Raw genomic sequence first — 25,748 nt, 5'->3', positions numbered from 1 at the left:
GTAACTGCCAGAAAGGCAGGACCCGCGGCTTGTTCGTCATTATATGCCCTGCTCTTAAAACAGCGCTAGGCGCATAGAAATGAAAAAAAAAAAAGAGAAATTCTTCGAATGACCTTTGGGACGAATCGTTTCCTTTTTCCTAAACAGGTAACTGAAACGTGAAGTTCGAAAAACTCGTGGGAAAGCGTTCTCCCAGGCAAGAGGCTGGGACTCCACACGAATGTGACTGAAAATTAAACAGGAAAACCTGTTTAATTCTCTGACTCATGCGTATTGTCTTCTAGGCTACCAATTTGCCCACAACAAAGATGGATTCTCCTTGCCCCAATTCCTCCTTAGTACGAGATTTAGCAGCCATCTTTTTCAAGGGCAAGGCGCAAGCAGGAAGGTCACACCCTTTCTCACAGAACGCCAGACGCCTTGAAATCAACAAGAGTCCAATCGGAATAGACATTTACAACGGAACCGCTTTTCCTCACGATCGGAAGAGGTTTTGCGTAAGGGCGTTGGAGCGGAAGTGACGGAAAGGTGGTAGCGGAGTAGTTGGCGGGTGGTTGATCAGAGCCGGTCGCCATGTCCGCGGGGAGCGCGACACATCCTGGAGCTGGCGGGTAAGGCTCCGCGGGAGAGGGCATCGCAGCGAGCATGGGGCGTAGGAGAGGCGGAGGGATCATGGGAAGCCGTGTATGGGTAGAGGGGCGCTTAGTTGGGAAGTGTACATATTGGAGGGCCGGACTCTTGAGAAGGGTGATGAGCAGGCCCGGGGCCCCTGGAAAAGGCCAGCGGGGATCAGAGAGAGGAGGAAAGCAGGGACTTCGGGAAGGACTAGACAAGGGGAAGGCGAAAACGAGGGCGTATAGGACAGAGTGGAATCTTTTGATAGGGACGACGGAATAGAAAGGAAGGAGACCCTGGGAAAAGGTTGAAAGAAGTATTTGGGAAAATGTTGCAATAGTTGTCTATTTAAGGAGAGATGGTAATTTCAGCTCTGATAGAAGATTCGAAGTTGCAAAGGGAGCATGATAGAGGGGAAATGGGATGCTAAGGCGTAGTAAGGGGAGAAAAATATAAATGAAAGCTTTGGTGGAGCCCAATATTTTCCTTTTACTTCCGTAGGCGCCGCAGCAAATGGGACCAACCAGCTCCAGCCCCCCTTCTCTTTCTGCCACCAGCGACCCCAGGTGGGGAGGTTACCAGCGGTGGGGGAAGCCCTGGGGGCTCCACCGCTGCTCCCTCTGGAGCCTTGGATGCTGCTGCTGCTGTGGCTGCCAAGATCAATGCCATGCTTATGGCCAAAGGAAAGCTGAAACCAACTCAGAATGCTGCTGAGAAGGTATTTGAAGTTCAGGGGATTCTGCTAATTGCAATTTTAATGGGGGTTATTTTGTAATCTTGTAATCTCCCAATAATTTGCGTTTATGGAAGGAGAAAACAGCGATACAGTAATTTAAAGATTACTTAGTTTTGGAACATATTTGATGATATCTTGTCATTTGTTTTTAGGAGACAATTTTGATTGGGCTGATTACATTTATGGACCAAAAAGCTTGTTTTGTCTATGTTCACGTAGTTCAGCTTAAGTTCTATATAGTCATCTAAAGCAATGATGTAATATGTTTTTTGATAACATACACATTTTTCCTGAAGTCAAGAGAGAAATTCAGGTAAATCATGTGAGCTTTAAAATGTCGTGTCTAATTAGAAGCTGTAGATACAGATTTCTCATGACTGCCTAACTGAAGTGCAGTTAAACATGAACTAAAATGAGTAATTTATATATGGGTTGTTTTGCTGTTTTCGTACAAATTGAGGAAATTATTTGGTCATTTTATAAAATTCCTGTTATAATTAGAATCTTACAACTAGAATGGATCTGAACTTTGAAGCCTTTAATTTACCTTGCCATAGAATGCAAGAATCTTTCTACAGGAAGGATAATACAGTTCCGTTTATATTGCTAGAATGCATGCTTTGCACTTAAAAAATCCTTACAACAGTTTTATGGAATGGATTATCGTCACCACTTTATAGATAAGGAAAATTAGGTTCATGAATAGAAAGCAACTGTCCTAGATCTGTAAATGGTAGGCACAGATGTCTGACTTCAGAGTCACCTTGGACAATTGGGTGTTTAGCTTTTGTTTGAAAGCCTCTGGAGTTGGAGAATTAAGTGTGTTCCAAGACAGCCCATTCCACTGTAGTTATACTTTGAAAAAAATTCTTTTGGCTTAAATTAAAATTGCTTTCCATGGTACCTGGGAAGAGATGAGTTCTGTGTTTGAAAATGCAATTCATGTGAAGTGATGGATATGTTAATTAGTATGTTTGTGGTGATTATTTCACATTGTATACATATATCAAGACAAAGTTGTACACTTTAAACGTATACTGTTTTTGTCAGTTGTGCCTCAATAAAGCTGGGGGGAAAAAAAGAAAGAAAATGCAATTCATCAGCCTTCCAGTTTATTAGTAGATAACATCAACATCGTTTATCAGTAGGCACCTGTATGGATGCTTTAATGTTCAAGTTCTGTGGATTTGGTGAAAACTTTGAGTGAATTGGAAGTTTGTTATTCATTGTATTTTTATGGTTTGAAAAGATCGTGTGAGTCAGTTGTCTCTTTCTAAGGTCTAGAAGGAAATACTAAAAGCACACTGACAGGATGGATACTTGAATGTTAAAATTCTTAATACAGATGTTAATCATTTAGACTCATTTTTTTTCTCTAAAATGGTAATTGAACTCAGCAGGAGGCAGCATGGTGCATAAATATTGGATTTGGAATCAGAATTCCTAGGTTTGATACCCAGAATCCCCAGTTACTGGTTGTAAATTTTAAGATTTAGTTCCTTGGTCACGTTAGCCACATTTCAAGTGCTCGATAGACATGTGGGTAGTGACACCCATATCAGACTGGCAAGTAGAAACAGAAAGTTCTGTTGGACAACACTGATATGTACCTTTAAAGGTGGCCATAAAGATTCAGTGAGATAAGATGTGTAAATGCATTCTGAAAGGGGTTAAACAAATGAAAAGAGATATTGTTGAGTTTGTTTAGTTTGCCTCCACATTGAAAAAATGTACCTAATGAGCAAATAAATAATCTGTATTTTACCTTCCTTGTGCTGTCCAGGGTAACTAAAGGTTGGGGAAGGCCATCTTGAGGTTAAAATTTTTTCAGATAACACTCAGATCCAGCTACCTGGAGTTGCCTATAGTTTATTTTATTATTATTTTTTTTGGCTGTGCTGCACAGCTTGTGGGATCTTAGTTCCCCAACCAGGGATTGAACCCGGGCCCTCATCAGTGAGAGCACGGAGTCCTAATCACTGGACCACCAGGGGATTCCCTGTAGTTTCTTTTTCTTTTTCTTTTTTTTTAAATTGAAGTATAGTTGATTTACAGTGTTGGGCTAATTTCTGCTGTACAGCATTTTTTTTTCCATTTTTTTTTATTGAAATATAGTTGATTTACAATCTTGTGGATTTGTCTGTAGTTTAAATTGAGAGAAAACAGATCAGGTTTTAGGATCTTACTCGGCTTTTCATTCATTCTCTTTTGTTCTTCCTTAATAGAGAGTAAAGGGATGTGAATTAGATACAATTTGAGGTCACTGTAAGGATGGAATTAGTTGAATTTGTTGTGTTGTGACTCTACCGTTGGCACAAAGGCAACTTCCCATTACACAAATGAGATGTATGAGTTGTTGGACTCATGTTGTGCATGGACTCTACCCTGCCCTATATTTTACTACACGTGTAGCTATCTAACTGAGCAGTAAAGCATCATAACTTGGCCCTTTAATTTTCCTTTTGGAGACTGCAGCTTCTATTCCATAACATTTCTGTAATTATATGGACATAAAAATGTACACACGGCCAAGGTTACAGAGAAATCTGATGATGGCCTTCAAGTAAATTGACTGTACTTGATGTCATTTTATGAGGTTTTTTTGCTTTTTATTTCATTTATGAAGAATGACCAAGGAGTATTTCCAGTGTGTTTGCAGGCAGGCAAAGGGAACGGTAAGGAGGTGATGGCACTTGGGAAAGGGTAGTTTCCAATTGGACAACAAAGAGGTATTTATTTCATTATATAAACTTTTTAATCTAATTTCTCTTTTTGTAGCTTCAAGCCCCTGGCAAAGGCCTAACTAGTAATAAAAGCAAGGATGACCTGGTGGTGGCTGAAGTGGAGATCAATGATGTGCCTCTCACGTGTAGGAACTTGCTGACCCGAGGACAGACTCAAGATGAGGTGTGGAGATGTCGGGCCTCTTTGGGGAAGGTGGTGGGTGGATGTAGTTTCAGAATAAACAAGGCCTTTAAACACAAACAGGAGTCAGATTTTTATTAGTGGATTTGGGTCATCGTCTACGAAGTCAGGATTGGGTTTAACTGTGGAAGAACTTCTTAGTGAAGGTAAGGAAACATACGGGTGAATTCCTTGAGTTAGTTTGAGTACGAAACAATGGAATCAAAGTTTCAGGTAATAGGAGAGAACTCATTCCTGCCTATTGGTGGAGTGAATTAATGGGGAAAATCTATCCTGCTACCTGTCATTGAACTCGGTTGCCACATCATCTTTTTAATAGAATGTTTCCTTTTTAGATCAGCCGACTTAGTGGGGCTGCAGTGTCAACTCGAGGGAGGTTCATGACAACTGAGGAGAAGGCCAAAGTAGGACCAGGGTGTGTATGCATATCCTGTACTTTGGGGAAAGGCTGGACGTAGGACTCAAATTAGCTTCATATTTTTCATTCGTAGGCAATATGTGTATATGTTTGGTTAGTAGCTGTACACACACACGTGCTTTATAGCAAAATTTGGGACGTCTCAAATAGATGTAAGTGTTAGCAGCTCTTTTCTTTCCTCTTGCTCTTTGGTTTTTTACTTCATAATTAATACTTTTATTGGAGGAAATAAGTTACACTAAAGTGTAAAAGAAGATAATAATTGTTAACGTTTAATGTATATGTTTCTAAACTTTCCTATGGAAATATTTCCCCCAACAAATGGGTTCCTACTTTGTCATAATCTCCCTTTTAGAAAAATCCTTTTATCAAATTCCTTATTGCCTCTATGATGATTATAGGTTGTAGGTTATCCATGTAAAGGGTTCATCTCAGTTTAGTTTCGTTACTTCCACTATTCAGTTTTTGAGGGCAGGTATTCAGGCAGTGCAACCTTTTTCACATTGGTTTAAACTAAATATAATTAGGAGGCAAAATTTGCTCCCCACCCCAAACCAAGACTATATTTTAACTTTGTTTATGGAGGGTTGCTGTTTTGAACTTTTTAATCTTTAAACACGGTTATATTTTACCTACTGCTTTTTATTAATTGTATGGTTAGTGATCACTTTCTTCATTATTATAATCACAATCTGAATCTAAGCCACTTTATATTTAGAATCTAAAGAGTCTTCTCAGTTGGGTGTGGGCCTTTATTTTAATTTTATTTATTTATTTTATAAATTGATTATTGATTGGCTGTTGCTGTGCATCGGCTTTCTTTGTTGCTGTGCATCGGCTTTCTCTTGTTGCGGTGAACGGGGGCTACTCCTCATTGCGGTGCACGGGCTTCTCATTGCGGTGGCTTCTCTTGTTGCGGAGCACGGGCTCTAGGCGCATGGGCTTCAGTAGTTGTGGCGAGTGGGCTCAGTAGTTGTGGCTCACAGGCTCAATAGTTGTGGCGCACGGGCTTAGTTGCTCCGTGGCATGTGGGATCTTCCTGGACCAGGGCTCGAACCTGTGTCCCCTGCATTGGCAGGCAGATTCTTAACCACTGTGCCACCAGGGAAGTCCCAGGTGCGAGCTCTTAAAGTAATGTATCCATATGCCACCATCACTCTTGTCTCATTAGTTTGGATAGCCAAGAGCACGTTTGTCTGTAACTTTAATTAGACAGCCAACAAAAAAGAATTCTCTTTTCAAACACTGGGTTATCCAGTTGACTGGAGACTAATGTTCATGAGCCCATAAGAGCATATTTGATCCCTGTGTGGGCCCATTAACTTTAAGCAACCAACAAAGTTTATTCATTCCCCAGCTGTAAAACCATGTTCTTAGAAATTAACTAGCAACAGCCATTTTCTTGTATATAGTCTCTTTTACTTATTTGGAAACTTTGTGAAACATTACAAATTAGATTTGGTGACCCATTTGGCTCCTTTGTTTGTGACCAGTTTGGGATCATCATTTTATATTTCTCTTTATAGGGATCGTCCATTATATCTTCATGTTCAGGGCCAGACACGGGAATTAGTGGACAGTAAGTAATGTTTTTGGCTCACCTACTGTTTTTTGTGAAGGGCAAAGTATTATACGTAATAAGTTGGCAAACTATTTGTTCTTGATGGCTGTTCTAACTCTTCTTTATGAACTAGTCATGAATGTGCTTGGGGAATCTATAAAGCGGATTAAAACATGAGTAATTGAGCATTGGCCTGTGTTTACCATTGGATACTAGTCAGTTCGTTCATTTCTTTAGTATAGTATCTTACTATCTGTGTTTTTCCCTAGGAGCTGTAAACCGAATCAAAGAAATTATTACCAATGGGGTGGTCAAAGCTGCAACAGGGACAAGTCCAACCTTTAATGGTGCGACAGTCACTGTCTATCACCAGCCAGCGCCCATTGCACAGCTGTCTCCAGCTGTTAGCCAGAAGCCTCCTTTCCAGTCAGGGGTATGTTTTGTGGAGAGATCATTATCAGCATTGTCATTTCTGTAAAATTGATATATGCCAAATACTACAGAAAGTATGAAGAAAAACCTGAAATTCCAATCTGAAAGTTACCGCCATTGATATCCTATTAATGGAACATTTAGGTTTCTGAGAGGTAGTGAACATCTGAATACATATCTCTTTATACTGACACATTCTAGAAAAGGGATTGATAGATCAAAGAGTACACACGTTGTACATTTTGAAGTTAGTGGTTTGATTTAAATTTGTAAACTTGATGGCAACTGGAGGACTAAGAAGGCGGAGTCTGATGAAGCAAGACTCTGCTGATACAATCCTCCTAGAAAAAAGGGTTGGAGAGAGCAGCCCTTATTGGAGAACATCATAGGGCTGACTGTACTACCCAACATTTTACTCCAGTTTTACGGTAGACTGTCTTTGCTGTTCCTTGTTAACTTACATCAGTTGGGGTAAGTAGGTGTGCTTACTCAGTATTGAATCTTGGGTTTTCACCGCTTAAACAGATTTCACTGAACAGAGTAAGGTGTTAATGTTGTAGGTATATACATGGAATATGTAGTTTGCATTTAAATTAAGCTACTTGATAGGGTTTATTTTTTAGCTTCATGGTAGAAATTATAAGGGGGTGTTTATTCTGGAAGTGATTGAAAGTATCTGGAGGATTAAAGTATTTTGCATAATAATTTTCAATATTAGGTTTTAATTATGTATTCTCTGTTTAATTTGAGGTATTCTATTCTTCTGCAGATGCATTATGTTCAAGATAAATTATTCGTGGGTCTAGAACATGCTGTGCCCACTTTTAACGTCAAGGAGAAAGTGGAAGGTCCAGGCTGCTCCTATTTGCAGCACATTCAGATTGAAACGGGTGCCAAAGTCTTCCTGCGAGGGAAAGGTTCAGGCTGCATTGAGCCAGCATCTGGCCGAGAAGCTTTTGAACCTATGTACATTTACATCAGGTATGGATGGACAGGGCTGAAGATATTTGGATACTTGTCAGCTGATCAGTACAGGCAGGAATGATTCAAAAGGAGCAAGAGAAAATGGGCTTAATAAGTAGTAACATAAGGAACTTAAGTAAATATAGCAGTAATCACTTTGTAATTAGTTATTAAAAACTGACTTAAGAGGTGGTGTTGGGTTTTTTTAGTATTCAAATCCTTGGGTTTTATAAGGGTCTGTGATCATAAAATGAGCTATGGTAAGCCTAAAATAACTTTCATTTAAACCTATGAGAGTATTAATACATCTTATAGTAATTTTAATGACCTTCAAATATCTTTTCTTTATATCAAGAAGGAGACCAATAACATTTGGGTAACGATATTAGTTATATCTTAAAGGGCTTAAATGACTTAATTTTTGTGTTCCTATTTCGTGATTTTTGGAAACTTAGATTTGTACTATATTGAATATATTACATTTATAAAACAGCATACAAAGTGGAAGCAGAATTCTGTATCTTTTCTTTTTCTCCCCTTCAAATTTCTTGGTTCTTATGTCTTTGCAGTCATCCCAAACCAGAAGGCCTGGCTGCTGCCAAGAAGCTCTGTGAGAATCTCTTGCAAACAGTGAGTTATATTTATCTGTCTGAAACTCATCTAGGAGATCTACTGCCATTTTGGACTGTGTGTCTTAGCTATTTTTCTACCTGTATTAGTTTCCTAGGCCTGCCATATCAAATTACCACAAACTGGGTGACTGAAAACAGCAGACATTTATTCTCTTATAGTTCAGGAAGCCAGAAGTCCAAAATCAAGGTGTGGGCAGGGTTGGTTCCTTCTGAAGGCTCTGAGGGAGAATCCATCCCATTCCTCTCTGCTAGCTTCTTATGATTACCTGCAGTCCTTAGCATTCTTTGCCTTGTGTCAGCATAGCTCTGCCTCCATCTTCACCTGGCCTTCTTCCCCGTATCTCTGTGTCTATCTCTTCTTGTAAGAATAACAGTCATTGGTTTTAGAGCCCACCCTAATCCAGTGTGACTGCATCTTAATGATCTCCATCTGCAAAACCTTGTTTCCAATTGAGGTCATATTCCAAGGTTCTGGGCAGACAAGAATTTGGTGGTGGGTGGGAACAACACTATTCACACCTCTACATTATTCTGGCAACTAATATTCTCTATAAGGAAGTCAAACTCCCCTAGCCAGGGTCACAGTTGGCTTGCATTTCTTCTTCAGGAGCTATTTCAGTATGAAATTTCTAGTATATAGTGTCATAAAATCTCATTGTTGTCAGTTACTTAAATACTACTATTAGTCCCGGTCAAGTTGTTTATGATGCACATTCCAAATTTAATAGTAGCTTTAGCTAAAGTAAGGGTGGAGCTATAATAATTTAAAACCAATTAGCAATGCCTTTGGGATAATTGATTTAATTATCAATTCTTTTTATTCTATAATCAAATAACCAGAAGTTAAACCATAGGGCTGTTTTTATAGCACCTATAGGAAATCAGGTTTGGTGGTTGAATATGTTCAACCTTGTGTTATTTGGTATTAAGTTTTTTGGGAAGAAGCTATTGTTTTCTTTGCTTTTGTGAGGTAACCTGATTTACCAACCCTTGTACCATATAACTTCCTTGACCATTCCCCTTCTTTTTCTTTGTTGCCACTTGAAGTTGGACTTAGATGCTTATAATAAAGAACTGGACAGGGGAAGTACTAAACCTTCATTAAACCATGAGCTCCTTGAGGGCAAATTACCCAGTAAATAAAAGAATGAATTACTTCTCTACAGGTATACAGACAACTTAAAAATTTCCTAACTGCTTAATTTCTGTGGCTCTCTGAATTTATTTTGTACCCCAGAATTGTGTCAGTTTGTGGGGGGGGGGGTTAGGATGCTCCTGATGTCCATGCCCCTGCTTCCCAAAACCTGGCTTAATAATTTATAGGTGTGCCTTATTAAAATTTAGATTAAACAAGTCTAAATTTGATTGAAACATCAGTGGAAATGTTTTAATTCCTAATTGCTTTGATCTTAGAATTATATACCCTTATACATACTCAGTGAATTGGGTCTGTTCCATATTGATTTGTTTTCCCTTCACTTTCAGGTTCATGCTGAATACTCTAGATTTGTGAATCAGATTAATACTGCTGTACCTTTACCAGGTGTGTATGTCTTGAAGTGTTTAACTAAAAAATATTTTGCTAGTGATATTGATGTATAAAATACAATACTTGAGGCTAGATTAACTGTGCCAGGGCACTAATAATGTTCCCTTTAACTTAGGGTAATTTGGAAAGCCATTTGTACCTCAGTAGTTTTCTTCCCTAGAGATTAAGTTTAATATTCAGCGAAAATGTCTCATTCTGCTGCAGCTGATTAAACACTTTTTTTCTTCCCCCTCAGGCTATACACAACCCTCTGCTATAAGTAGTGTCCCTCCTCAGCCACCATATTATCCATCCAATGGCTATCAGTCTGGTTACCCTGTTGTTCCCCCTCCTCAGCAGCCAGTTCAACCTCCCTACGGAGTACCAAGCATAGTGCCACCAGCTGTTTCTTTGGCACCTGGAGTCTTGCCAGCATTACCTACTGGAGTTCCACCTGTGCCAACACAATACCCGATAACACAAGTGCAGCCTCCAGCTAGCACTGGACAGGTAGGATGCCAGGATATGATACATGAGACCGTTGAATTAGGAAAAATTGGGGCAGGGAACGGGTGGAAAGCTGGTGGTATTATTTAGAAGTAATATGGAATGTGACGTATTTTTTTTACCTATTGTCTTTTTCCTGTGTTCCTGCCACCAAATTACCTGAATACTTTGGAGTAGTGTGTACATGTGTGTATTCATCCTAAAGTTTGCAGTCAGTTTCATAACTCTTGCCACCAAATACAACTTTAGAGCAAGAGATGCCAAGCTTTCTATGAAGGGCTAGATGGTAAATATTTTAGGCTTTGTGGATCATACAGTCTCTGTCATAACTATTGCACTCTTGTTGCTGTAGCGCAAAAGCCGCCGCAGACAATACCAAATGAATGAGCATGGCTGGGTTCCAATAAAACTTGATTTACAGAAATAGGTAGGCCAGAACCATAGTTTGCCTGTCCCTGGCCTTGCAGTGTTAGGAAAGTTCTCATGGAGAAAGGCTGGCGTACTGCACTCATCTAAATGATTGGAACTGATTTACTAATCTTAGAAGAAATATTATACCATATACAGGTGTTCCTAGGCCAAGAGATAATGTACTTTCCAAACTCAAGGATTATAAATGCTGGTATATATTTCTTAAGCTAGGTAAGAAACTAGAATTTTAGGAAAAGAGTCAGTAGCCAGCTCATCTAGATTATGTACAGTCCTTCTTAGAGGCAGGGGAGAGACTAATGGAAGCATGGTAATGGATTTATGGCGGGTCCTCTGTGGGCCTCTCATAGTGTACCCATGCCAGAGTAAATTGCAGCCTCAAACCATTGCCCAGCCTCCTTACCAGTGGGCTGTGAGCACTGAAGGGGGTTGTACAGTGTGGAACCAAAAATGGGCTTACGAACTCACTTCTGTTTGTGGTCCCCTAGTCATAATTATTTTATGACTTTTATATTTAGGCATAGCTATAGTTCTGCAGCTTTGAGCCACATCCTTTTGTAATTAGGAAGCGGTATGGCAAAGTGGGTAAGAGTTGGGGTTTAGAGATAGACTTGCAGGGTCCATGATGCTTCCCCATTTTTGAGCTATGTGATCTCGGGATAGAACTTAGTCTATCCAGGCTTTGGTTTTCCTTATATGCAAAATGGACATAATGATCATATCTCAAAGAGTCGCAAGGATTAAGTAAGCAGTCAATAAATATTAGCTGTTATTAATGAGAGTTTTCCTTTTAGAAGTGCCTGTTTTCTCTAATATATCTATCTTTTCCTTTTGGGAACAACCTCTTAAAACATTAGACTTGCTCTTGACATAACAACTTACCCATGGAAATGATAGATGAAGTTGCCTTTGCCACAAGCATTAGCAGCATTTATGATCCAGAAAGAGCTAATCACATTGATTAAAGGGCTTTAAATAAGAGAATGTTCTTGTTTGAGAACTTCTGAACTAAGTAAGTGGCTGGAGTATCTATTGTTTGTTAATGATCATGTTTGCTCCTAATGGCCAAAATGTGCATCAGGTTTTTCCTGAGAGTTCAAAGTGCTATCGAGTTTGTCAATGTCATGTTTTCCTACCATGAAGGTAGGAAGACGAGGTGATACTGTTACCACATTATACATGAAGGAAACTTAGGACCAGAAGATGAAGGATTCATATGAAACATACTGAACATTAAAGTATATTTTAATCATCCTTTAGTTATTTGTTAGTTGGACATTCTCACACTTTTTTCATCCTTGGTTTGTTTTGGTCCTAGAGTCCGATGAGTGGGCCTTTTATTCCTGCTGCTCCTGTCAAAACTGCCTTGCCTGCTGGCCCCCCGCCCCCGCCCCAGCCCCCACTCCCAAGTCAACCTCAGGCACAGAAGAGGCGATTCACAGAGGAGCTACCAGATGAACGAGAATCTGGACTTCTTGGATACCAGGTTAAATAAAATATCCTGTTTTACTTTCCTCATCTTATCTTACTGTATTCTCCCTTTAAAGAAAGATAAATTCACATCTGTATCCACTGTCCTCCCAGTACTGGGATTTCTGCTTTCTGGAATCCATTTAGATTAGGTATTTATCCTTGGGGATTTAAAGCAAGAGTGATTCCCTTTGGGTGGGTTTTGTCTTTGGGTTCAGTGTGATAAGAGAGTACAAAGCTCTCCGCCTAGAGAGAAGTCTCCTATGACTAGCATCTGGAAGTTCTGTAGAATTCTGCACTTCCTCTTTATACAGCAGACTCTTAAACGCCTCTGATAGCTTGTAGTGAAATGTGTAGGGAAGAACTGTTATTCTACCAATATATGGTTTATATTTAAAACCTTGGCTTTCAACTTAGTGTTCTCTTTTTCCCTCCTAAAAAAGAGGATGATGTCTTTCTCCAATTCCTACACCCCTAAAAAAAGATAGCCAGGAATGCAGTGATTCTGTGCATGTACGTAATTATAAACTCAGTCATTCACTAATGAGTTTTTTTAAGATTATTAAAATATATAATTTCGGTGCAATTTTGTTTTATCAGGAGAAGCACCTTTTTGCCAGAATCCTTGAAGCATTCTTTGAAACAAACTTTGGAGCATTTTTGTAGTTTATAACTAGATTTATACAAACCAGTTAAGTCATAGGTAGTTGAAAACACAGACATAGCATAGTGAATCACAACATCCCTAACCAAGTCCTACAGAGAAAAATAACAGTCTCTACCCAAACTATAGTAACACTCCAAATCCCAAAGAGCTATGTAGTGCAGCTTACTGCAATTTATCAGAAAGATGAGGCACTTGACAGTTACATTAAGGAGCTAAAGTCAATACAGCAGTTGTAGATTTGCTAATGCCACTGTATTTTTCTGCTCATAGCATGGACCCATTCATATGACTAATTTAGGTACAGGCTTCTCCGGTCAGAATGAGATTGAAGGTGCAGGATCGAAGCCGGCAAGTTCCTCAGGCAAAGAGCGAGAGAGGGACAGGTAAGTTGGTTGTAACATAATTATATATGAATACATTCAGATGTCATTTTTTTGTACTATTAATGTGAATAATGATTGTTGCTATGAGCTTCTGTGTTCTGAAACTGGAATGAAATCATTTGGATCAAACAAGTTCCTGTTTGTTGTAATTGATGCAGTAATGGAAAATATGATATCTCTTACACAGTCTTAGAAGCAGTTATACTCAGCCTTGAATAATTCAGTATTTGATTATTCACCTATCTTCCTTTTACTTTTATTGTCTGAGTCTTAGACACTTTCCTAAGGATAGACAGTAAAAGAAGTATTACACCATTTTTGCTACTTAGAATCATAGAATATCACTGATGCAGGTGCTTGAATGGGAGTCCAGCCTGCCATCCAGTGCTTGAATTCTCCTTTCCTATATTACGTTAGCCTTCCTAAGATGGAGCTGACTTATCACAGCAGTTTATTCTGTCTTATTCATTCATTCTGTTATATCTATTTTTTTTTTCATTTCTTAAGTGAGAATATCATACTTTAATTCTTGGTGCATCATTTTATAAACTGCCTAGAAATATGTAATGTGACTGGCAAATTCCATTAATGGATAAACCATGTTTTACATGTAATTGAAAGTATACAAAGGCATATCCATACAAACCAAACAGTTAAGACAACTACTTTCAGGTCATGACAAAGATAATTTGCATTGGAAAGATCTCATTTTTTTTTCTTCTTTATTTTGACTTTTTTGGTTTTTTTGAAGTGTAGTTGATTTACAATGTTGTGTTAATTTCAGGTGTACAGCAAAGTGATTCAGTTGTGTATACCTACATACCTATTTTTTTTCAGATTCTTTTCCCTTATAGGTTATTATATAATATTAAATATAGTTCCCTGTTGTATCTATTTCATTCATATATTTCATTCATTCTATTATATCCTTATAATCTTACTTTTTTTTTTTTTTTTTTTTTTTTTTTTGGCCGCACTGCTCGGCTTGCGAGATCTTAGTTCCCTGACTAGGGATGGAACCCAGGCCCCTGGCAGTGGAAGTGTGGAGTCCTAACCACTGGATTGCCAGGGAATTTCCTAATCTTACAACTTGATAACAGCTTGAAGAGTAGGGGAGTCAGGTGGAAAGGGTTGAAGTTAATAGTTAAACTGAACTTGAAAGATTATCTGCAGACTATATTGTTATTCTACTTCTTATCTACTGGAGATGTTGAAATTGTTTGAATTTGTCTGAAAAATTATTTAACTTTTTCTTTCAACAGGCAGTTGATGCCTCCACCAGCCTTTCCAGTGACTGGAATAAAAACAGAGTCTGATGAAAGGAATGGGTCTGGGACTTTAACAGGGAGTCATGGTGAGTAAGGTGTAGCTGGGGGAACAAGGGAATGGCTAAGACTGGTCTTAAACTATTGGTTTTCTAACCTGATGTTCATTCAGGTGTGACTCATTCAGATGTTTAATCCAACCTCTGTAATCTACTGGCTAATGAGAATACTTTTTTTTTTATTTATAAGGACAGCGTATAGTTACACAACCTTTTATTTTCAACCGACGTGTGTCTAGAAAAGAGTCAGTCGACTTATATTTTATACATAGCATCAGTGACATTAAAACCCTAGGAAAAAGTAATGATTGGTAGGTCATTTCAAAATTTTGTTGCCTTTGTTGTTTTGAATACCTGGAGATAATCTGATACAGACTTAAAGATTTTTCTTTGTGTTGGGAGCTGAGCCACATCTCCCCTTATAGCTCTATTTATTGGTTGGGAATGGTCAGCCAGTGGCTGTTTTTAAAAATGTTGCTTCTTAGTATCCCAGAACTCTAAATCCTGGAGAGGTCCATAAATGGGATTATTTTTGTTCTTTGCCTGTAGTCATAATAAAAATGAACAGAAGAAAATACATTTTTTTTCTTTTCTTCTTTTCTTTTAACTCTTTAAAAGGTGAAATATCAGCCTCCAGAGACTCACTTGCTAACTTTCCTTTTTTTTCTTTTTTCTTTTTTTTTTTTTTTTTTTGTGTGTGTGTGTGTGTTTCTTTTTTCTTTCTCTGCTTTCTTACATGGTTCTGGTGGATTCACATTTGCTGATGCTGGTGCTGTTTTTCGTGTGATCTTCAACGTTTTTGGGTGACCATTTACCCTGTGACCTCAAAATGGTGTCCAATTAACCACTTACAATTAACATCTTTTTTTTAATTAACGAATTTATGGTATTATCTTTTTTTTTTTTTTTTTCCTTGGCGGGGAATGGGGTTGGGGTTTTTCTCTCTTCTAGATTATCCAGTCAAGAAGATGAAAACTACAGAGAAGGGATTTGGCTTGGTGGCTTATGCTGCAGATTCATCTGACGAAGAGGAGGAACACGGAGGTCATAAAAATGCAAGTAGTTTTCCACAGGGCTGGAGTTTGGGATATCAGTACCCTTCATCACAACCACGAGCTAAACAACAGATGCCATTCTGGATGGCTCCATAGGCAACAGTGGAGCAGAGTTTTGAGCCTCAGTGACTCTTTAGCAATAACGCATGCATTTGATTTAACAAGACTCTGGGGCCTGTACTGGGAACCATCTTGGACCTTTGCAGAAGTCAGAGATGAGTGTCCCCTTTCTTAAAGGGGTTCCATTCTTTTTAAAAGATCCTTATTTCTGCCGTGGCATAGCATCTGTTAAAATTTACTTAGAATCATAAATTTGTCTCAGAAGCTTTTTAACAGTTGGTGAAATGTGCTTGTTCAACAGGGTCATTCCAGTATACCCTTTACCTGGTCCAGCCTTTTCCAAATGAATAGCCCCTATTCTGACGTAAAGCAAGTTTTATTTGTATTTTACTACTGTTTGATGAATTTTGATAATAACTGGTTACATACAAAGCCTTACTATTTATTAGTGGGGAAATTATTTTAAGACCATCCATCCTTTCAGTACTTAAATCTAAGAACCTCCTCATCCCTGTTTCATTTTTGGATTCTTCGTTTTGGAAAATGTGGTTTTACTAATTTAAAACTGTTGGATATAGCTGGATCCTGGGATAGTGAAGGTTTTTTTTTTCCATTGGGATGATCCAAAGCTGGCACCTTCGGGCACTCTTGTCTCAGATAGCTGTTGCTGTTTTTATTGCCCATCTAAGCTCGTTGTCTTCAGCTGGGTCAGAGACAACTACTTGATCAAAAGTTGGTCAGAACTCATCACAGAAATGAAACCCAGGGGTCTGTCTCTCTCAGAACTGGTTGCAGCTAAAATAGAGAGATTTGACTGCTTGCAATAGAATGGTGGACTTAGTGACTGAAATTGCAACTTTTCCTTTTTCTTGGCATTACAGGTTTTGCCAAAAGAACTTTTTTGTATCAAATATTGATGTGTGAAAGTGAAGGAGCTAGTCTGCTGAACCAGGAGTAGTTTGAGATACCGAACTGTCATTTTTGCACATTTGAATACTTTGCAGGCTGGCTTTGTATAAACGTATCCTCTGGTTTCCTATATGTTGTAAATATTTAGACCATAATTTCATTATAAATAAATGTATAAATATTCTGCTTGTGGTTTCTCTGTTCTTTCTTCTACAACCCATCCATACGCTAAAATCCATAAACTTTTTTACTCATGGCATAATGATATCATAACCCCATCAGAAAAATACATACGTGGACCCAAAAGTTTGCATGCAGTTCCAAGAGTTTTATGACTTTCCAGAGTAAACCCTTGAAAGTCGAAATGAAAATGTAAAGGATTTTTGTGGTGGATGTTTTACACTTTGATATTCTAGCCCCCCTTTATTGAACATGATTTGTAAAGGGACTGAGTGAAGGAAATATTTTTAAAGGAAATGCAAGTTATTCTTGGAAAAACATGCTTAAAAAGGAAGAAGGGTGGGCAGAAGTTGCAACAGAAAAATTTCCCTGTGTGAAGTTCCTTCTAGTATTTATGTTTGCTACCTAGAGGTGAATATAGTTGATAGTGCCTTCATTTATTGCTGTATTTAATTTAAGGACCCCTGAAAACTCTTGAATTATCATTTCCTGCCGGAGGGTAGTATCAATACATTTGTTAAAAACAAAACCAAAAAAACCTTAATTTTTAAATATCTTTCGTTTACATTTGTTTAAAATATATAAAGAAATCTGATTAGTCTAACTAGAACATTATCTTTGAGACCTGATTCTGTTTTTAAGAGCCCAAGTCATTGTCCTTGTCTCTTTGGGGAAATTTGCTTTTTCTGCTGTTAAGCCTTAAACTTGATCTTGGTCTTGTTTCTTGGGAGGATTTGGTGGGTTCCCGTTTCCTGTTTCCACATTCATTTGGCCAAATTTTTTTTTTTTTAATCTTCAACAATACTGGGTAAGTTGTTATTCTAGAGGCCCCTTGTGTGTCGCTTATCACATACTTATCTGACTTGTGTTAATAATTGTTTTAACGCCTTTGTGGGCATGTCCTGAATATGCTACTCTCCCAAGGCCCTTAGCGGTGGTGAGTCGCGGAACGGGTTTTGAGGACCTGCCGGGGAGATGGCCCTCCCCGGGGGGCGGGGCCCGTTGCGGGCGTCACGGGGCAGCTCCGCCCCTCCCGCCGAGACGCGGGCGCTGGTGGCGCCATCTTTCCCGGCTGCGGGAGGGGTCACAGGTCAGTGCCGAACCTCGCCGCGAGTGAGGAGGGCGAGGTGAGTGATCAAACCCGGCCGACGCCTTCAAGTCCCGACGGGTAAGAGCAGCAGGAGTGGGTTGGCTCGTGAAACGGAAGGGTGGGGGGGCCTGATGGCGGGCCAGAGATGCAGCTGGGGGAGGGGAGCTGTCGAGGGGAATGGGGAGGGGGCGGAACCTCCGGGTACCGCTGGTGTGAGAGGACCCCTGCGGCCTAAGGGGCGGTGTTCCTTTGGTCCCCAAACCTCATCTTTCTCACTGGACTCCTTCATGCTGTGCCGGTGCTCCAGTTTGAAAAGAAATTCAAAATTTATTTGTCTCTTTATTCTTTCTGGAAAGTGTAGTAATTCGGGAAACCTGTGATGTTTAATAGGAGTGAGCTGTCCCGGAGGGAAGGTGAGGATGTAGGGTTTCTTAGGGCCGCCAGAAAGGGAGCAGGAGTAATAGGTCAGGGTATGGGAAGGTAGGGCACTGGCTCTAGGACTGTCGTCACGGTGTCTAAATCCTGGTTTAAATATTTTCTTCTTTATTTCCAGGTGCCTTTTCCTCGGGGCAGCCCAGGATTCTCCAAGAGGACAATGGATTCTGGAACTCGACCAGTTGGTAGCTGTAGCAGCCCTGCAGGGCTGTCACGGGAATACAAACTAGTGATGCTGGGTGCTGGCGGTGTAGGGAAAAGCGGTAGGTGATGTTTTTCTTCCATTTTAAAAGAAGTTAGAATGAAAAATTCTTACAACAAATGCCCTCCACCCAAACCAACTGGGAGACTGGCTATCATGCAATATTGATACTTACAGTTCTTTCTGTGGGTGACCTTTGTGTGGATTTTAACTTTCCTTTATTGTTTTAAAGCCATGACCATGCAGTTCATCAGCCACCGGTTTCCAGAAGATCATGATCCCACCATTGGTAAGTCAGATTATCGCTTCGGTTTTCCAAATAAACCCCATAAAAGTGTCTTGGTGTCAGTTTTTTCAAACAATTTTAAACCATTTATATTTTGAGCCTTTTTTGGTGTCTAATTCAGATTTATTTAATAAGAATATCATAGCAGTTGGTAAGCAAATGGATTTTTTTTTCCTAGCTTAACTGTATATGTGTATCAGCCATCTTAGTCTGTCTTTTATTGAACATTAGTGGGACACTTTCTTTGTTATATTTTTATGGTTGGTATATTGTATTGCCAGGTTAAAGGAAAAATTTAAAGGCCACTTAACGAAGCCTTTTGCTATTATTTTTTCTAAGGGTCTGACTTGAGACTGACTCTGTAACTATGAGTCAGCTGGTTTGAACTTCCACAGAAGGAAGCAGAAAAACAAGTAGAGCCAGCCTGCTGAACTTTTACAACCCAGACATGCAGAGCCTGGGCTTGTTCCACTAGAAGCCTTTCATTTACTTCCTTATACCTCAAGTTCATTATATAGCAAGGTCTTCGTGTCTTTTATAATCCTTAATGCTGTATTGTTAGTAAAACAGTGTTAGAGAGTAAGAAGTAATTTTGTTTTGCCTTTTTTAAAAAACTGCTGTTGTATGTAAACACTAAGAACAAGAACGTTACTATCATTCCTGAACCATAAGGAGGCAGGTTTGATTTTTAGGAGTTATATCCCAGGATAAAAGAAAAATGGTGATGGGGATAGAGGAGGGCACAGAATACCTGCCATATTACTTGTATTTTCAGGATGTGACACTTTGTCATGATCCTGGGTCTCTAGGAAGGATTTCCATTGGGTCAGTCCTCTGCTGCTCTTTTTTCCACAGAGGCAATGAGTGTTCTGTGCTAACTCATCTTTGGCTGTGGTCATTTTATATAGTAGATGCTTCTGTGGCTTGGGGAAAATAGAAACAGTTCTTATTTTTTCATGTACTATATTAAATTTAGAAGGTTGTTCAGGAATTCACACTATGGTGGGAATTCTAGGAATAAAATTAATTTAGGGCCTAGGATAATTTACTTAGAACTCCAGAAGTATCTTTTCCTGGGACTTCCCTGGTGGTCCAGTGGTTAAGACTCTGTGCTTCCACTGCAGGGGGCACGGGTTCAGTCTCTGGTCAGAGAACTAAGATCCCACATACCATGCAGCGTGGCCAAAAAAAAAAAAAAAAAGAAGTATCTTTTCCTTTCTTCAAAGTAAAACCTGGGAATTCCCTGGTGATCCAGTGGTTAGGACTCAGTGCTCTCACTGCCAGGGGCCTGGGTTCAATCCCTGGTCAGGAAACTAAGATCCCACAAGCCGCATGGTGTGGCCAAAATAAAAAAAAAATTTTTTTAATAAAATTAAAAAAATAAATAAAACCCATATCCTTGTCCCCTGAAAAGTTACTTTTTTTAATCAGTTGATTTTTTTTCCCCAGTCAGCTGCTCTTCAATATTATCTGATTTCAACAACAAATACTTTAATCTCTTGAGTTCCTGTTATGTGCCAAGCACTCTGTTAGGCCCTGGGGGCACAGTAGTGAGCAAAAAGATATGGGGTCTGCTGCCATTGAGATTACAGTTTAGTGCAATTTTGTTTCAGACTTTGGCTGCTAACTCTAAGAAGAAAAACTTTATATTGTAACCAGTACACATATAAGTATATGTTTGCACATATGTAATTAAAATATCATGAAACTATATTTACCTCACTAAGTTTGGTGCACTCTTGTATTTCCTCTTTCATTTTAGATTTCTGCTTGTTTACTTTAATGCTGGTCCCAACCCATTAAATTCATCCACAGTTCGCAAATACTAACGGATCATGCATGACCTGTAGTTTGAGAATCATTGATTTAGTAGGCTCTTCATTTTTGAGGAAGAGTCAGAAGCAGGGGTTTAAGAAAAAATGTTTGAAGGAAATACATAAGGATGTAAGCAGCAATTGTTTGAATGATGGAAATACTGAGTGAGGTTTTTCTCTTCTTTTTTACTTTGCTGTATTTTCCAAGGTTACCATAAGAATACATAAAGAAATGTGCTCTTATAAAGGAGAAATTATGACAATATGGATTCTTTAGAAAATAGTAAACTCTGGTTTTTGCTTTTCCTGTAATGTTAAAAATGAGAACTATAGCATATGGTTAAGTACATAAAGCTTTTGAGTCAAGCAGCCCTTGGATTCAATTCTGGCTATATCATTAATGAACTTTGTAACATGGGGAATACATTTAATGTTTTAGAATTTAATTTTCTTTACCTGTAAATGGAGGTAATAATACCTACCTCACTGAATTATTGTCACTGTTGAATGAGCTAACATATATAAATCACTTAGTATAATGCCTGGCGTCTAATAACTATTTAGTAAATGGTAAAGTTACTTTTCTGGCCTAACATTTTTCAAAAAGACAATCTCTCAACTCTTTTAGAATTGTAGGTGAAGTCTAATAAGCTTTAGCTATGAATAAACTTATGTCATGGTTTACGTGGGAAAAAAGAAATTAGTTGAAGACCCAATTTACATATCTCAATGGAATTAGGAGCTTCCTGAGAACATTTGGGCACTTAAATGTGTAATCTACTTCTCCATCATAAGATGAATTTCAAAATAAGGTTACATATTCCTGCATTTATGGGTTAATAGTACCACCTTTCTTCCCTTCTGTAGAAGATGCTTATAAAATCCGGATCCGTATTGATGATGAGCCTGCCAATCTGGACATTTTGGATACGGCTGGACAGGTATTAAATCCCAAAATGCTATGAGTAAAGACCTTTTTGTGCTAGTAAAGGGGAGAGGAAGACTTATGCAGAGAAGATCATTAGTTCATCTCTTTTAATTTTTCATGCACTCTGACTCAGGATAGCAGGTAACCAACATCTCTCTTTAATCTGAAATAAATAGCTAAAGTGTATATAGTTCCAGGTTGCATCAATACACTAATAATCCTTGTTTCCCTCTAGGCAGAGTTTACAGCCATGCGGGATCAATATATGAGGGCAGGAGAAGGGTTTATCATCTGTTATTCTATCACCGATCGTCGAAGTTTCCATGAAGTTCGGGAGTTTAAACAGCTTATTTATCGAGTTCGACGTACTGATGATACCCCTGTGGTTCTTGTGGGAAACAAGTCTGACCTAAAGCAGCTAAGACAGGTGAGGATAGACTAGAAAATGCTATGTGTAGTCTTATGGGATTAGTCATTTGTGTTTCTCTGTTTATAAATTTCTTTGCCTTAAAAAGAAAATTTTAAGTTAGCTTCTCCCTAGCCTGGAAAACTTCCCAATATCTACTAATGTGCTCTTATTTTGGGTAAAATCTGGATTTTAGGAATCAGTTTACAGGACAAAATCCACAGGATAATAATCAGATGACAAATAGAATACACATTAAGTGAAGGATCATGGGATTTTCATTTTCTAAAACCTCAGAAGTAAATCTCTTTATGTTGCAAAAAGAGAAACTTAGGCTTCAAGGTATACTTCTTGATGGTGAGGATTATGAGCCATGGAAAGGGAGAATAAGAGAAATTGTAGAGGATTTTAGAATAAGTGATACCCTTCAAGTTAGCAACAATGTTTAAAATTTTGCTGTTTGGTATAGAGTTGAAGGAGTGGTGAAAGGGGCACATTTATCACTAACAGTGAAAGCAACGAATGGTACAATGATAGTAGTTAAATTCATAATGCTTCTCAGTTAATTCCTGTTTGAATTAATCTATTCAGGGATTTATATATGAAATGTTCATTGCCAGGCTATTTATGGTAGCAAAAAATTAGAATAGGTCTAAATGTCCAAAAGTAGGAGAAATTATGGAATATCCATAATTGGATATATTGATTTCAGGTTCCTTATGGTTTTCAGTATTGTAGTTTAAATATACCTCTCTTTGCCTTGTGATTTACATTCTTAAAATGAAAAGTATGAAGAAAATTAAGATTGTATATTTGATATCTATAACTAACTATTCCCTGTTCCAAAAAGTTATCTTTAAAATAGACTAGAAATAGAATCACATAATTTGAAAGCAGAAGGAATTAGAAGTCATGTAATCCAGCCTCCCAACATTACAAATATCACTCTGCTCTGCTTGGACCTTTCCAGAGTTGAGGCACTCTCTTCCTGTTAAGGTAACCCCTTCCCTTTTCGGGGCAGTTGTGATTATTTTCTGCTGTTACCACTATAAATTTTCTCATGTTTACATTTTTAAAGGTCACCAAGGAAGAAGGATTGGCTTTGGCCCGAGAATTCAGCTGCCCCTTTTTTGAGACATCTGCTGCATACCGCTACTACATTGATGATGTATTCCATGCCCTTGTACGGGAGATACGTAGGAAAGAAAAGGAGGCAGTGCTGGCCATGGAGAAAAAATCTAAACCCAAAAACAGTGTGTGGAAGAGGCTAAAATCACCGTTCCGGAAGAAGAAAGATTCAGTAACTTGAAGGGAAGATGTGAAACGTTTATCTGTGAACTGCAGTGCTTAATCAGAGCAGTCCAGTAGCCTGCATTAGTGAGCATGGTGCTTGTTCTTTCTCCTGTTATGACCGTTATTTTAAAAATAACTGATGAAGGGGACATGCCCACTAGGAGTTTTCAATGATATGGTATTTAAAATATTGTTTCTTAGCTAATTCTGATTTTATTAACCCAGTGGAGCACTGTCTACTTTTAAATTGTCACATTAGAATTCGATTTACCAATGTTTTGGGCTCTGTTGCTGATATTAATTAATGTAGATTTTTTATACCCGGGGGAATACGCATACCAGACGTGTTTGACTAAGCTCACAAGAGGAATTTTTTGCCATGCAGTATTCTGCATTCTCTTTCAACTGCAATTCCCTGGGACTGTCCCAGGGAAGGACTTCAGTCTTTTCTGTTCATGCTGTGCTTCCTGGAGACAGAACAAAAATCATCGGGAAATCAGTTCTAAAGAGATTGGTGCTAAAGTTCAGCAAATAGCTGTGGAACTGACTCCTGTTGCAGATTATGGAGTGATCAGATCGGGGAAATCAGGCTGTATGTTTTTGTAGGAGCTTGGCTAGAAAAAGTTAGGATCAGAACAGTGCTCCTCAGAGGAGCCTGTCTTTTCTAACAAGTACACATTTGACCCAAATGCACTGGGATGGATGAGAGCAAACAGAAAAATATAAAATGTAATGAAGCTTTCTCCTACAAGGTTATTTTACTCTTCCTTTCAGGGTTTTGCCCTTCTTTACCTTCAAAGGTAAACATTTTGGGAACTATTACTGGGTTACTAAACTGTTGTTTAATCTAAATCCTTGGTTGGGACAGCCATTGCCTTGTACAGGTTTATTTTTTCCCCAGAGATGCACACACCAATACATTTACATTAATTGCTTCCTAGTACTTTCCCTTAGCTTCCCTGTGCTCTCTAGAAGAGCTAGGCCTGGCAGAATGTTTTTTAGGCCCTTCATCAGACTGACTGCATTTTCCATACAGAAGAGACATCAGGAGTTAGTAAAATTGTATATGTGCCTCCTTGACACAGACAATCACTAGACTCAGTGTTCTAAGAAAGCCTGTGGCATTTCTGTGTAATGAGCCAGTCTGAAGCTTTAAAATTCCCATATGTTGAGTTTCTCATTGAAGATTTCTTTACAAGGACCTTGCTAATAAGTTCATCTCAGGGTTTTGCCTGAGCCTTGACAAAGCTTAGCCTAAGACAGTACCACTTTGATAACTGCATAGTTGAGAAACTATCCTATCTTCTTGGGAAGAATCAGCTTTAAATATTGGTGGTGAGTTTTTTCTTTTAGAATCAGGATTATTTTGATACCTGAACTTGTTATGTGTGGAGATTAAGCACAAAAGTGCTAAGAGTAATGTAGCATATGTTGAACATTAAATGTCACTGAAGCAGTGTTTGTGACCACTTTAAACTCTAAGAACATGACTTTGTGTAGCATCTCTTAAAAAGTGCACAGCTTAATTCACTGTTTTCCATTTTTATTACAGTCAGGACAGGGTTGTTGTATTTTTTCTTCCAATCAATGGTATGTGTTCTAGGTTTAAAGGAAAGTGATGGTTGTAACTTTTTTAGCTGAGTAGTGATCCCTTTTGAAACTCCTGAAACGTTTTTGCTACCAAATAAATCATGGTTTATGGTACTCAAGCCATCCAAAACTGAAAGATGCAGAATTTGAATCTATGCAGGAGAAAAATCTTACAGGAACCATAGCACTTTGGAGAAGTGTGAAGTTAGAAAAGAAGTACAGTGCAATTCTATTTTAACAGTATTTCACCACATTTAAACTAGCTTAGAGCCTGTTAGGTTTAATGCCTTAGCTTCTCATTACTAATAACCTAGGGAATTGTTATTAGCATCAAGCAAGAAGTTGACAGCTATGTAATTATATCTATAAGACAGGAGGGAGTTTGTAATGTATATAAGAAAAATAACAAATGGGTGTTTTTAAGACTATCACTGTCATATATTTGATCATTGGATTACTTAGCCCATCAGTTAGTATTGAGAATTCTATTCATGGTGCTAAATAGTTTGAGGGGTATAATATGTGTGAGTCATAGCTCTATTCTTAGTGATTGTATAGTGTAAATAATTTATAAGCTCTAAATAGTCAGCTTTATCTAATTTGAGGGCATTAAAATCAATTACTGCCTGGAACTTTGAGGAGAGAAAAATTCAGGGACAAGTTGAAAAGCACTGGAACTGTTCATGTCCATACCAGATTGGTAAGTTACAAAATTTGGAAGCTGGTGTCTAGAATTAACTGTTTAGAATTCCAAAAGAGATATATGTTTTAACTTTGTGATATATTAGCAAGAATTGGTCTACTGTAATGTATGGGGAGGAGTGGGGAGAGAAAAGTTTTTCACTTATGCACTTGTATATGATGACAGTTTGTATGACACAATACAAAACTTTTAAACAACTTATTGGGC

The 25,748-nt window shown here is 38.5% G+C and overlaps 2 protein-coding genes and 2 non-coding genes across 8 annotated transcripts; all 4 read left to right on the top strand.

Annotated features, from left to right (window-relative positions):
* The first annotated feature begins 451 nt into the window (after positions 1–451).
* Positions 452–16,762, top strand: KHDC4 (KH domain containing 4, pre-mRNA splicing factor). 4 transcript variants are annotated; one of them, XM_060090719.1, is made up of 15 exons: positions 453–611; positions 1,117–1,333; positions 4,130–4,258; positions 4,612–4,691; positions 6,221–6,273; positions 6,525–6,688; positions 7,457–7,668; positions 8,220–8,280; positions 9,768–9,825; positions 10,067–10,320; positions 12,065–12,232; positions 13,154–13,266; positions 14,529–14,620; positions 15,542–15,645; positions 16,587–16,762. In XM_060090719.1, the coding sequence occupies exons 1-15, from the start codon at positions 574–576 to the stop codon at positions 16,620–16,622; spliced, it is 1,779 nt and encodes a 592-aa protein (XP_059946702.1). In that variant the 5' UTR covers positions 453–573; the 3' UTR covers positions 16,623–16,762. The 4 variants fall into 4 exon arrangements, with proteins under 4 accessions (XP_059946701.1, XP_059946703.1, XP_059946702.1 ...); XM_060090718.1 differs by having other exon boundaries at positions 452–611; positions 15,551–16,762; XM_060090716.1 differs by having other exon boundaries at positions 454–611; positions 15,542–16,762.
* Positions 6,972–7,100, top strand: LOC132484798 (small Cajal body-specific RNA 4). Its single transcript, XR_009531346.1, has one exon. It is a non-coding gene; the product is annotated as a small Cajal body-specific RNA 4 (non-coding RNA).
* On the top strand, positions 11,052–11,185 carry LOC132484789 (small nucleolar RNA SNORA42/SNORA80 family). The gene has a single exon (XR_009531338.1). It is a non-coding gene; the product is annotated as a small nucleolar RNA SNORA42/SNORA80 family (small nucleolar RNA).
* Positions 16,763–17,819: 1,057 nt separating the features above from the next.
* Positions 17,820–25,748, top strand: RIT1 (Ras like without CAAX 1). Of its 2 annotated transcripts, none has more exons than XM_060090714.1 (6): positions 17,820–17,962; positions 18,438–18,582; positions 18,754–18,810; positions 21,489–21,562; positions 21,785–21,976; positions 23,034–25,748. In XM_060090714.1, exons 2-6 carry the CDS (start codon positions 18,480–18,482, stop codon positions 23,262–23,264), a joined length of 657 nt encoding a protein of 218 aa, XP_059946697.1. In that variant the 5' UTR covers positions 17,820–17,962; positions 18,438–18,479; the 3' UTR covers positions 23,265–25,748. The 2 variants fall into 2 exon arrangements, with proteins under 2 accessions (XP_059946697.1, XP_059946698.1); XM_060090715.1 differs by having other exon boundaries at positions 17,833–17,921.

Source organism: Mesoplodon densirostris, chromosome 2 (genome assembly GCF_025265405.1).
Source record: "Mesoplodon densirostris isolate mMesDen1 chromosome 2, mMesDen1 primary haplotype, whole genome shotgun sequence".
Taxonomy (NCBI): Eukaryota; Metazoa; Chordata; class Mammalia; order Artiodactyla; family Ziphiidae; genus Mesoplodon; species Mesoplodon densirostris.
The sequence above is the reverse complement of the archived record's forward strand: the minus strand, read 5'-3'. Positions and strand labels throughout refer to the sequence as shown.

Bases quoted from the DNA above. Each gene is read 5' to 3' on its own strand.
- RIT1 (XM_060090714.1), top strand. From the start codon at position 18,480: ATGGATTCTGGAACTCGACCAGTTGGTAGCTGTAGCAGCCCTGCAGGG. The intron at 18,583-18,753 runs GTAGGTGATGTT...ATTGTTTTAAAG, and splicing joins TGGCGGTGTAGGGAAAAGCG to CCATGACCATGCAGTTCATC. The intron at 21,563-21,784 runs GTATTAAATCCC...GTTTCCCTCTAG, and splicing joins TTTTGGATACGGCTGGACAG to GCAGAGTTTACAGCCATGCG.
- KHDC4 (XM_060090716.1), top strand. From the start codon at position 574: ATGTCCGCGGGGAGCGCGACACATCCTGGAGCTGGCGG. The intron at 13,267-14,528 runs GTAAGTTGGTTG...TTCTTTCAACAG, and splicing joins AAAGAGCGAGAGAGGGACAG to GCAGTTGATGCCTCCACCAG. The intron at 14,621-15,541 runs GTGAGTAAGGTG...TCTCTCTTCTAG, and splicing joins GACTTTAACAGGGAGTCATG to ATTATCCAGTCAAGAAGATG.